Genomic DNA, 13,405 nt, shown 5'->3' on the forward strand with positions numbered 1-13,405 from the left:
AACTGTGCTCTTTCTATTTAATCATTCGTCATGAATAAGTTGTACTAAGCTTGTTGCAACAGATTAAAAGGGAACTCACACATGTTTAAGCTGTTCCTCAGTCAGAGCATCTTCCTTTGGAAGCTAAAGATAGAGCAATCCTCCTCATTCATCCATGGGAGGGATTCTGCAGGTTCAGCTCAGGAAATCTATTACTGTCTTGGATATGAAACAAACTTTATTTTGGTCACTGAAGGCAAAATAGCATCACTCTGCATGAAGGTATGAGAAAGATCTCCAAAAAAGCAGATATTGGAATAATTAATGTTTTGAGAGTCAGTTGCATCGGTGTCAATAATGCATCACAGTCTTTACTCGTGTATGATAGCATTTTTCAAATACCTACTTTTGTATATTTAATACAGAAGGTGTAGAAAAGGATTCTGTTGCATAAAGAAAACATGAACAGATAAAAGGAGGTGGAAAATGCTGCTGGCTTGTTATTTCTTGAGCGCGCTGAGCGTGCAGAAACACTAAGAGGCTACGGTTTATGGAGATAAAATGCTGAGCATATTTGTTTGACTCTAGGTGCAATGTGTCAAATAGAGGGGAGTTGAGCAGCGCATCAGCAAAAGAGTATTTTTGTAATACAAAAGACTACTCAAAAAAGACAGACACAGGAGTCACTGCTTAGATGTTTTTAAGAGATTCCCCTAATTGCATCTAAAGACTAGAAAGTGTTCTAAAGTTGGGTAAACATGAAAAAACATTTTGTAAGCGTTTTATTTATTTTTTTTTTATTTCCAAATGTTACATATTTTTAAGTAAGAGGATGTTTTTGACATTGTCTTTAAATCAGAGATGATTGCTCATTCTAGTCTACTTTCATTGCTGCACATGGCACAGTTAGTAGCATTGTTTCCTGGCAGTAAGAAGGTCCTGGTTGTTTATCCTGTGTCTTTTTGTCTTCTTATATTGGACAGACAATGTGTTGAGGGTGTGTCATGGAGCTTTTGCCACCAAAGTTGGAATGAACAGTTTACATTTAGGACATGATTTTTTTTTTTTTACAAATAGCCGGGTTGACCTGGATCTTTTTTTCTCTTAATAAATAAAATTGCTGTTCAAAAATGTAATTTTATATTTACTCAAGTTATTTTTCTCTACTCTTTACATTTGTTTCAATTATGTGAATCATACAAGTGAGACAAAGAACCCAAACAATAAACTCGTTATGGGAGCAAATTATTTTATAAGGCATTGCATATGAGAGCAGTCCTGTAGGTTGACACCCTACATAAAGCTGGAAATTTACAAATTACAGAGGGTTTTTTAATGAATTCAGACAATCTGTAATGCATTAAGTCAAGTTAAGTCAAGTATATTTGTATAATACATTTGAGCAACAAGTCAGTTCAAAGTGCTTTGCACCATAAAAAACATAATACATTTGCCAATTATGAAATAGCAATTAACTCCTTTGAATCATTCTATGATTTAAGACATATTGCATCATTAAATGACATAAAGTTAGCAGTTCTTCATAATCATGCTGTGCCTAAAACTCTGATTTGCATTTTTTTAATTCTTTATTAAATTTTATGAATTTCTGAAGCCTGAATTTAAATTATCCTATTTGTTTTTTTGTTTGTTTGTTTTACTTCCCTAGCTGACCAAAGGGGAGCTCCACTTCAGATATAGATGTGGAAACAAATCCCCCAGCACACTGCTGGTCAGATCCCATCTGGTATCAGACGGCCGCTGGCACAGCGTCCTGCTGGAGGTCAACTCCAGCTTCCTGAAACTGACTCTAGACCAGCAGCACCCAGCTTCCATCAGCCTGGCAGAGCCGTGCCGAATGATGCACTCCCATGGCGCTTTACTGTTTGCTCCTCTACCTCAGGACTCCGCTCAAGATTTGAGCCTGGACCCACATCATTTCACTGGCTGTCTGGAGGGCCTGGAGCTCAACAAGGAGCTAATTGTAGTGGGTGATGAAGCAGAGTTGACAGGATCAGGAAGCAGGAGGGTGTATGGGGTGTATCAGTGCTGCAGCAACACAGGAGGCTGTGACAATGAACCATGTCAGAATGGAGGCGTCTGCCAGGAGAATGCTGCTGGAGGTGAGTAAATGAGCCTGGCTTTCCCTAAAATCACTTAAATGGTAAATATCTCACACACAAACTAAAAAGTTGTTTTGCTGTTGCTTTTTGTTTTTTTGTTTTTTTACCAAATATAGCTTTTTACTGATAGCAGCACAGATGAAGAATGCATAACATGCACAATATTTTGATAATTGCAAAAAGTGTGGCATGCTTTTTCAAAACACTCAAATTTTTCCAACTAAAAACACTGACTTAAACGAGTTTCTTAGATGTTTCAGTTTGTTGTCATGATTGTAGTGAGCCATGTTTCATTCCAAGTAGGTTTAAATGCAACTTGCTGAATGACATTTGATCAGCATAATAACTCAATAAAGTAGTTATGTAAATCGGGTCAAATATATATGATTGATATCATGAGCTTTAAGCATCCTCCTTTAAATTCAGTACATTCAGCCCATTAGAGGGGAAGGATGAGCATACGAGTTTTTAATAAGATGAGGTTGACTTTAAAATAGTTGTAGCTTTATGTGTTTTAAAGATCACAGAGAGACAAAGTAATGGAATACCTAAACAAATGTACAGAATGAGCAGATAATGACAGAGTTTCTCATCTTTAGACCATGATAACCAGCTGGATTATACATCAAAGCAGCAGATGGTAAAGATGATGTTTTACTCTATAATCCATATGGTTCAGGAACACTATGACTCTATCTACTCATTAAAAAATCAATTAGAAACGGACATTTTTCTAAAATATCTTGAAAATAATTTGGATATTTTTGGGAGATCTAGTAGTCTTTATATATATATGAGAGAGGTCTTATAGAGGTTTTTGTTTGATTTTTTTTTTTGATAAATTAAATCATTATTTGAAAAGTGCTTTATGAATTTACTCAGCTTAACTTTGCTTTGCCTTCTATTAACATTGAAAGTAGCAACAGAAGAAGTTTGTCTTGCAACTCTATATGTTGTTCTAGGAGCATCAACAAATGAGCAGGAAACAAAATAACTACGAAACACAGATTTACACAGAAAGCCTTTTATTTTTCCTGCATAGAAGTTTTATGCTTCAAACATTTTTATCTTTTAATGTTCTTTTTTTATGAAGCCTATAAATGTGTCTCGAAAAAAATATGTAAAAGGGTTATGTGTCACATCAAAAAAAAAGAAATTGTACTACAAAGGAGAATGTAATGCATAGCCCTATAACCTACAAGTCAACGGTGAGCAATTGACTTGGCTGCATTCATGTAAATTGTTAAACCACCATGTCTTCCCTTAGGTCTGTGCTGTCAAAATAAGTTATAGTGTACAAAAAGGTCTGCAGTCAAGCAATTGTGTGAACTTTGTAGTCCATTTGGAAGACATTCTTCATGATAGACGACTGTGTTTAGAGCAGTTAAGTTGTTTCTTTCCAAAAGATTTCATGTTCATTTTAAGATGAATGTTTAACCGTGGGTTTTCCTGCACATGTGCAGATGTGATTCTGTAGTTTAGCAGCTGTTCAGTGTCAACAGGCTGGAAAGAACATGGATCTTCACACAGTCAGAAATATTGTCCTATCAGTGTAAAGGACTACACCAATGTGTTGCAATGTTGTGTGCAATACAACATATCTTTTTGTGACATGTTATTACTAATTTGGTAGATCGTACTAATAAATTCAGTCTCTGAAAGGCTGCATTTCTGACAGCTTGTTTCTATCTGCTTGATTTATTCTTTATCCAAACAGCAGCTGAGAAGCACAAGTGAACTTAACATAAAAATATCTTTCAAACATTATTCTGATGAGCTTCACTGTGAAATTGTAGCATTATATCTAATTTTTCTTATACAGCTTAGATATGAAACAGAACATACGGTTGCTATAGATGCAGGTTTCTTTGCTTTAGAAAAAATCTATGAACATAAACTCTGTACAGGTGTTACCAATAATCTTCTGCCCACAATAATATTTCTTTGCGTAGGTTATTTTAAGTACATTATGTTTTATTGTTTTCTTTTACAAATGGCCTATGTGGACACTGGATGAAAGGTTACTGTTTTCTCAGGATTTGATTCATCATCGTGTCAACTCATCTTTTAGTCATGCTTCAGTTACAAAAGCAGAGCTGCAGTAAGAAACAACCACTATCTTAAGCTGTGTTTATTTCCCTAAAGATGCCTCAAGGTAAGGGCAATGCCATTCGACAGATGTTAAGCACAACACAGACTTAAAGGTTTCTTTTGTTTTGCTGCAGCTTACTTTGCGTTAAACAGCTGGGAATAAAATAAAATACAGATGAGATTGTTGTCAATGTTTTCCTACTTCAGGCCTTTTTTAGGTCATGGAAAACAACACAAGTTACCAAGTGGCTGCTAAATACTTCAAAATGATGTAATGGGGATCATACGGTTGCCTCACTGTAAGGTCTCCAGATAGTCTGGTGACCTGTCCATGTAGTGCCTCACTGCTCATGCAAAGATTACTGAGAAAAGTCCAGAATAGATGAGAATAATGTTAGGAAATCATTTCAGCATTGTTAAATATTACATTGATTACACTGAAAATGCAATAAATATGCATTTTCATCCCTTCGCTCCCACATGCTAAAGTAATAATGGCATGAATAGTCAACAAATATTGAATTCAATGCAGCATGCAGTATTTTGCAATATTGATATTACATAAAGTAATGATCCGACATTGATATAACATTGGTGTACACTGATAAGACATGATAGTTTTAGCATGGTGGATAGTCACACCACCACAAAAAGGTTTTTCTATATCACATTTTAAACAGCTTTTTTCAGGGGAAATATCTTCCACAAAGAGAGATTTGACTTATTGGTTTGGCTTTTAAGTGATAAAATCCAGCAAAGTTATTTAAGTTTTGCTACCATTTTTACTTCAGTCAGTATTTTGGGTTCCTGAAGTTTCTACTGTATTGTGACACTGGTTTTTCATAAAAATCTTATGTTGTATTTAGTTCCCCCCTTCAGTTTATAATTATGTGTTTAATGTTTCTTTTGGTTTACCTAACTTGTACAAGTTTCAAAGCATTAAACATTTTCTTTGCAGTTTTCCTCTATTTTTTGTTGATTCTTCATTTATAAGAAGAATGAACAAATTCTTCTTATACTTATCAAATACTGATAAGTATTGATAAGTATTCAATACTTGATAAGTACTGAATACATATCAAGTATCAAAATACTTGATAATATTTTTATTACTATTAATATTTGTAATTGAGAACATTTAGACCTCTTCATTTTAATGGGCAATGACTTACTTTGATGACTGTGTTTTCCCTTGTAAATATCAAACACACTACTGTGTTATCAGGCTGGTTCACGTTGACCTTTGCTGTGATTAATTCCTGCCTGTTGGGGACGCTCGATGCGGCTTTGATCAGTCGCTCTTGTCTCAGTTGTCTAAGTGCATTTTATTTATTCTGCAGAGCCCCACTGCATGTGTGCAGGAACTTTCCACGGCGACCGCTGTGAGCTGGCCGTCAACCCGTGCATTTCGCAGCCATGTACCAACGGCAGGGTATGCATACCAAAGGCTCCGGGTTACATATGTAACTGCTCTCTGGACAACACCAAAGCAAGGTAGACACACTTGCCACATTTTTTTAAATTTCTTTATTTGAAAACATTGCTTTCTTGTACTGTTTTAGATTTTACATAAGGGCTGGAAGATGTTTTTGAGCAAAAGCCAATCAGACAATCCTTACTAATTATCATTAAGACATGATTATGTTTGCAACCTCTCAGGAGGAGATTAAGATTAAAGCACACCAAGAAGACCTAGCTTTCATCTATCCATTGTAAAACATATTACGAATAGTTGCAACTCAACAAATAACAAGAGGAGCTGAAATAATAAAACCAATTACCACCAATCCCATCACTCCCAGATGAATTGTGGTCAGAGAGCATTCACACACAAAATTGTAATTACATACTAGGAGGTAATCGCATGGGTCCAGCAAGGCCACGAAAATAATGAAATAGAAAAAATCCCACAAACCAAATTATCAAGAACAGCTTCAAAGTTTGTCTTTCGAGAAACGACGCACACAGCCTTGAATTTACATGTGTATTCAATCGGACTTTCAAATTTTGATGAACAAACACACGCCACACAAACAACAAACACTCATCACTAGAAACTTGCATTCCTTTCACATCACCAGCGGATGTCAAACAAAATTACTGAGGCATTTGCATATTCTTTCTTTCATTAAGTCCATCTGCGGAATTGCTTTGCTCCTCACGGTTATTGAGAGCAATCCACGTTGCAGGTAGCGTTTCAACTGAGCGAGTGAAAAATGACTGTGGGTTGTAATTGCAGGAATTGGGAGGGTTTTTGTGACTGTGAAGATGTTTTTATCACACATGCCATAATAAAAGTCACTCAGTTAAGTGCACAACAGCACATGAAGATAAATTACAGACAACAGATGTCCATTCATGTAAGGTCAGAAGGGACAAAAATACTAGCTTTAAACTGTCAAGAACCCTACCTATAAACCAAATTCTCTGCAGATAAACTGAATAAATGTTTTCTTTTCATTTAATTAAATTAAAGAGTTGCTTTAAAAGATTTTAGTGTATCACATCAAGTAAATTTAGTAGACTATACAGTATCTGGGAAATGTGTGTGTTAAACCAAGCACTGGGCTGTTTTATGCAAAATAAAATGATAGGTTTATGTAGTAAGACGGTAATACTCAGCAGTCAGAGCGCTGACAATCCTTGGGGTGTATTTCTTTCCTGGACCAGGAAGATGAAGGGCTGCAGTAAAGCTTTTAGTGTCATTAGCCAAGTATAACCTTTAGTCCCTGGCCAAGGTGCCAGCCTTTGTGCTGCTCTTTGCTTTAGCATTCTTGTTCAGAGTCACAGTGGCCCCTGGCTGTTGGATTTAATTAAAATATTTGAACAGTTTAAAGAGAAAAGACTTGGTTTTTGGCCAGAAAGCTTGCAAATACAAGAGTGTTACTATCAAGGGATTCTTTAAGTGTTTAATTCTAAATAAATAATTCCTTATTTAAAAACAGCCTTTGGGCTATTTCTTATTAGCAAACTAACAAATTAAAAGGATGTTTGGTCCATCAAACTTGCCTCCTATGTTTTTAACTATGCTTCATAATAATATAAAAATAGTAGAACAGGGTTAGACATATTATTATGTTCATATTCTAAAAAAAAACAAAAATTCTTAATGTTGACGTGATTCAAATTTCTGCTATAAATACCATATAAAACAAGAAAGTAAACTTGAGTTTGTCCAAATGTCTCTAACTGAATGTTATGGAGAGTCAAACTGTGAGGAGTATTTAAGGATTTGTGTATTTAGGTGCTGCATAAATCATCATGTCTTTCAGTGTTTATTCAGTCTTCTAATCTGTGGTAAATTGAAATGCTTAAATTGAGTATAACTGACCCTAAAAACATTCAGAAGCCTTTTTATTCCACTATGTAGAATAACAAGTACAGTAAACCTGCTCCAGACTCGAACAAGTTTGTATCCCTCTCTCTGTTTTTTTAATGAATCTGTGTTCTTTTCATTTTTTAGATGCCACAATGAGATTGAGGTCTGCCAGCCTAATTCCTGTCCTGGAGCTTATGACTGTAAAGTCACCGATGGTTTGATCTACTGTGCCCCGCTGCCAGTGGTCAGTTTTATGGAAACTTTACATAATAATTGTACCAATTGTATCAATTATTGTAATCTCTCCTCCACTGTAAGTCTGACTCATCCTCTAACATCCTGTGTCAGGTATCTCAAGAAATTGGCTACTTGGAAATCATACAGATCTGTGCCGTTGTGCTGGGAATAGTCCTCCTGGTTGGAGTCTTTGTTTGCGTCAGGAAATATTATGTTCAGAAGAAGAAGAGAAAACCTGTTTGTGTCCAGGACTCAAATGGGTGAGGATTTTTTTTTTTTCGTTAAAAAGGTGTGGTTTTATTTCCTATTGCACATGCTTGAGTAACTTAATATAAATTTTATCAGAAAGCTGCTTCAGTAATTCAAAGTTAAACTGAAAGTTAAACTGATTTATTGCACTGTAATATATATTCATTTGGAACATAATCTACAAAAGGTTATTGCTAAATAACCAGGTAGATACTGGTAGACCTTTATATCCAAGCACATTTATGGAATGTTTAGTGGAAGGAAAAAAGATGGGCATAAAAAGAAGCACAGCAGTGATATGGTTGTTATGAAAAGTCCATTCAAGTGCTTTGATGAAGTGGTGCCACAAGCTGATTTCCTGCCAATTCCTGGCAAAGCAACCCCAACATATTAAGTGCAAATACTATATAGTAATTGTTTGAGGACATATTTTTTTGATTTTCTTAAGATGTAAGCCATGATTGAAGTATCAAACTGAAATTTATCACTTACAATGTAAGAGTTTCACTTTTTGAATCACCTTACTGAACATTTAGGAGAGGAATATTCCTATTTTTCCAAGCAAAGAGAAACTAAATCATAAAAAGTTCATCAGGTGAATACTTGACCAGCATCAAACAAATACATGTTTAATCATCAACACAGAACTACTTGCTAACAGTGTCAAACTTCACTAAAACCACCTTTGTTGATCCCAACAGGTACTTCCAGCCCAGTCTGGCTAAGAGCCTGAAGGCAGAATGCCAAGATGTCAACTCCACCGAGATGAGCTCACTGGTCAACGCCACCAACAACCTGGACCACCACACACCTTTCAGATCCCTGAGGCCCCGCAGCCAAATTAGTTCAGCAGGAAGCGGATCCCCAAAGGCTCAGAGGCCGGTTGTGTGCAGCGTGGCCCCCAACCTTCCTGTCAGACCGCCGTCAAGCTCCGACAATGACTCCATCAGGAAGGGCCACTGGGACATGGACTATGAAGGTGTGTAGTAATTTGTTTTAAACATTTATACAGATCAGCAGGCTTGGATGGTAGGGCAACAAATCACATTTTAACTTTAGCTATCTGGATTTGAACAAATTCAGTCAGGGGATAAAAATCTGTAAATAAAAAGAAATCATGGCACAATAAAATAAAATGGTGGATCTATTCAATGTGGTCAGTATAGTATTAGAGTTCATTAACATATAAAATTGCCAACTTTTCTTATGCTAAATGCTTTATGGTAATCATGTAAACAAAAATGGTTTAATTTATTTAACGAAGAAGAGATTAAGTTATTCTCTAAAAACCAAGTTATGGCTACATTTGTTACTTTTAGTTCTTACACAAAATAGAATTTAATTATCTTTGAATTCAAAATTCAAGCCTCAAACCTTCAAAAACAAAATTATCATTTGAAAATCGAAATCTCATCAGACCTGTAGAGGTCCCATAGCTCAGTCTGGAGCCTTGAGCTGGTCAGTCAGGATTGCTATTTTGCAATGTTTTGAGGTAAAAAAAAAGAATAAATGAATAAACTGCAGCAATAGCTATTGAAATCATAAGATTTATACATATTAACAATATAACAACAAAACTTGCTTGGAACCCTAAACCCATTTCAATTTGAGGAAAATATTGACATATGTTATAAGAGGTTATTTAATGGAAATAACTAAAGAATGATTCAAGCACAGCTCTCTCTTGTTTTAAAAAAAAATTAAAACTTCTGCTGTTGGCAGTATATTCTGAAGGAGCGCGCTGAAACTTTTCTTTATCCCAAAATGTGTTGCTCCTGGTGATGGACTGGCCTGCAGTGACTTCTGTAAAGCTTGTCCACATCAAAAAAGACACAAATTTATATAAAAAGCTGAAGGTGTCTATGCTGAGGTTTCCAGCTGAATTGTAATAATATTGAAAGAAGATGAGAAGGATTCTCCAGGTGCTTTTCTTAGAAGGTTTTTCTGGTCAGCCTGCCTTTAGGTAAAATGTGGGGATTCATGCTGAGTCTTCTTTAGATACATTCCCTTTCCCCGTTCTGCCTGTCAAACCCAATCATAGGAACTGTGGTCGAACAATTTAACATGCGTATTTTCACAGCCTCGATTTTGTCAAACCTATGTGGACCACACAAGCAATGATACAAGGCTTTTCATAATGCATATCTATTAACGATAGTAACTGATAATTCAAAGTGTATCAGCTTTTAATTTATGCAGTTCTTCAAACACAGTCAACAGTAATTTGCAATTTACCATAATGAATTTCTACATCTCTTTGTTAATTTTGTATGTACAGAGAGCAGAGGCAACATTTATTTTGCTTCTATTTGATTGTTTCAAGACAAATAGTGATGTTTTCCTTCTCTTGTCTCCAGTCTACCCAGCAGACCCGGACTATTACGGACGGCCAACAGTCCGGGAGTTCCCCCAGTTTGATATAGTGGAGGACACCTACTCCACCTCTACTGTGGACTCTCGAAGAAATTCCCGTTTTGGGGGCTTCCCATTCCCACTGGATCGCTGTGATCGCCGGGCACCGCTGCCTCCGTGTTACAGCAATCAGAACTTGGACGACTTTTTGGGTCCAGACGGTCTTCCTCTTCCCAGCTCTCAGTGCCCGAACGAGTACACTGCCATCAGCTACTATCCCACCCAGCACACACGGAGCCTCGACAATGTCTCTTCAGGCTATAAAAGACTCAGCATGCGCTTAAGTGTGGCTATGCCATCCTACGCTGAACAGTCCAGCCCGCCACCGGGCCCAAACCCCGCCCAGCCTCAAACACGACCCACGGGTCAAAACCACCGCGGCTATGATGGGTTGAGTATGGTGGAGAGTGATTATGGAAGCTGTGAAGAAGTCATGTTTTAGGACAAAATCAATCATTTCACGAAGAGATCCCTATCATTCCTGAAGATTATATTGCTTCAAACATGAACTACTATCACACTTCCACATTAAGGCAGCTTTGTGTACAAGTACACATCTTGGTTGGGGGTCTACTGCAGCTGAGCTCTGATTCCTCAATCCAATCTTCTTTTCTTTCCACCCTGATGGACATCAAAGAAAGATTGCAAATGTCAGTTTGTCTCTGATTCATTTGACTTCAACAAGCAATGTTGTCTTACCATGTCAGACTAGACTGAGGTAGTCCAAAGCTGCTCAATTACCTCTGCGGAAGTAGTTCAGCAGAAGTTCATCTTTGAATTCAAGAAAAACTGCTGAGTGCCATCCCTAGAAAATATGAACAGTGTTACTGACTTGATCCTGTGCTCTTTGGAACTAAAAAGGAGATAAAGTACCACTTTTTTTTAACCAGCAGGAGAAACTCTGCCTCTCAACAGAAAAGACTGTTTGAAAAAATGTGTAGCTAAATATCAAGCATTTCATCACATTTCTGATGAGACAGCCACTCTGTACAAAATTGATTAGTTAATGCCTGCTCCCTGTCTTGCACTGAACTAGTAAATCATGTGATACTTTAATCATAGGTGAATTTATGCTTTTAGTCATTTCCCATTTGCAAAAATACAAATAAAACAACTTTAAATGTGTTAAACAAGACATTCAGAACTTGAAATGCAGGATAAGCATTTCACTATTAGTTTACTCACATAATGTTCACATTTTTCCTGATGGGGGCTGGATCCTCATTTAAACGAGTGATTTGGTGACGTTATTTGTGATGTCGTATTTCTAAATGTGTTACACAGTCCTCAGTATTGGGACGATTCAGTAGCTTTAGTGTCTATGAACATTTCCTCCTGGATTTTAATGAGTGCAGAATGGATTTCGGTTCAAAGTTTTGGATTAACCACTGCTCAGCAATGTTTCTACCCTTGATGTTACGGAAACGCTTAATGTGGAAGTTTCGCAGCAGCAAAGAAACGCCTGTTCAGCCATTTTTAATGTTGGAAAATACAAGTCTGATTAATGAAATTCCTGTTTCGGTCAAAAACTACTTTTGCTGCATATAGCACATTTTTTAAGTACATATGTAAAGTTAATGTTACTAGCAGCAAACAGTGTTTTTCTTTTTTTAATTGCAACATTTAATATTTCATCTCAATTGCAATAACATAAACTGATTGTTGCAAAATAAAAACTCCAATTTGCAAGATACACACTACCGTTAAAAAGGTTTATATATTTTTAAAAAGTTATAGCCATTCCAAAAGATACAAATTTGAAGTTATTTCAGTGGCTCTGAACAAATAAAATGTTCTCCTTAGCTAAAAACTACTCTATTGTAAATGACTCACAGTTATTGTCTGCCCACTTCTGCTATTATTTGGAAGAACTCTCTTCATGAAGTGTAATAAAGATGCACAGCTAACTTCTATTGTTTATTCACAAAGGAAAGCTTCTTGCATAACCTACAAGTAGGCAGTAAGTTTTAAGAGTATACACACATAAAAGAGGAGAATATTCAAGTTAATGAATATTTAATCTTAGAGCTGATTCTATCAACACTGTGCACAATAACTTATGATATCCTATAGATTTTTTGGAGCTTTAACTGAAACCTCACTTTGTTTCCAAATTTACGATTCAACAAGGGTAATCATATGAATTCTTGGGTAATTTCTTCTTTGTAAAATGTTAAGCTAATCAAATGCATGTATTTAAATTAACTGACCCTTTCGGCTTACTTTTATTGTATTGAACAGCTAAATAAAATTCTACAGCCTTCTAGCTTCTTGTTATAGACGTCACTATGAATGAATTTTAAACACAAGGAAGAAATTGATCTTGTTACAAAGCCAAAACACTCATTTATGCACATTTTGGGTACCAAATTTTGAATCATTATTCTCTTCTTCTCTAATAGTTTTCAACTACAAGAATTTCCAGTCCTGTTAACATTTTAACATGGTCACACTGAATGATCCTATTTTTCACTTGTAGTTTAGTTTAGTCAAGACTGAGAGAAATCTTATAAGCAACTATTGACAAGGACATTTAATACAAATTTTGTGTTGTGCAGGATGCAAATTGCTTGAATGTCTGTTTTTTTTCTTTGAATGTTTTTTTTAAATTCATTTATAAAATTTATTTTTGTATTAATGTGGGCATCCCCATGTTTCTGTTATTTCTCTGTGAGAGATTTTATTAAAATGTGCTTTACTTCTTTTTTGTTTCCAAAGGTGAATAAAAAGACACATTCTAGAAACTACGATATTAACTTCAAGTTGTGTTTAATCCCACAAAGTAAGCACCTAACCTATGAATATAGAAGTTAAGAAGAATTTTATGAAACTAGATTAGAACTAGAACTAGATTAAAAGTCATTCATGGATTTATTAATGCTGACCAAAAGCAAATACCTTGGAGTCATAATTGGCTTCGTTAATCTCTGATTTATGTTTTCATCAAAGGCCATTCCAGAAGACATAATTGTGATGTTAATCTTAAGACAACAAA

The 13,405-nt window shown here is 35.9% G+C and overlaps 1 protein-coding gene across 1 annotated transcript in view; it reads left to right on the forward strand.

The window, feature by feature from the left end:
• fat2 (FAT atypical cadherin 2) overlaps positions 1–12,825 on the forward strand; it is a 97,049-nt gene extending 84,224 nt beyond the window's left edge. Inside the window, exons 24-29 of the mRNA XM_023328147.1 lie at positions 1,649–2,102; positions 5,534–5,687; positions 7,657–7,756; positions 7,861–8,009; positions 8,700–8,977; positions 10,356–12,825. Coding sequence (XP_023183915.1) covers positions 1,649–2,102; positions 5,534–5,687; positions 7,657–7,756; positions 7,861–8,009; positions 8,700–8,977; positions 10,356–10,852 — 1,632 coding nt within the window. The 3' untranslated portion in view covers positions 10,853–12,825. The remainder of the gene's footprint in view (positions 1–1,648; positions 2,103–5,533; positions 5,688–7,656; positions 7,757–7,860; positions 8,010–8,699; positions 8,978–10,355) is intronic.
• The last annotated feature ends 580 nt before the right edge of the window (positions 12,826–13,405 follow it).

The sequence above is a fragment of the Xiphophorus maculatus genome, chromosome 23 (genome assembly GCF_002775205.1).
Source record: "Xiphophorus maculatus strain JP 163 A chromosome 23, X_maculatus-5.0-male, whole genome shotgun sequence".
NCBI classification, from domain to species: Eukaryota; Metazoa; Chordata; class Actinopteri; order Cyprinodontiformes; family Poeciliidae; genus Xiphophorus; species Xiphophorus maculatus.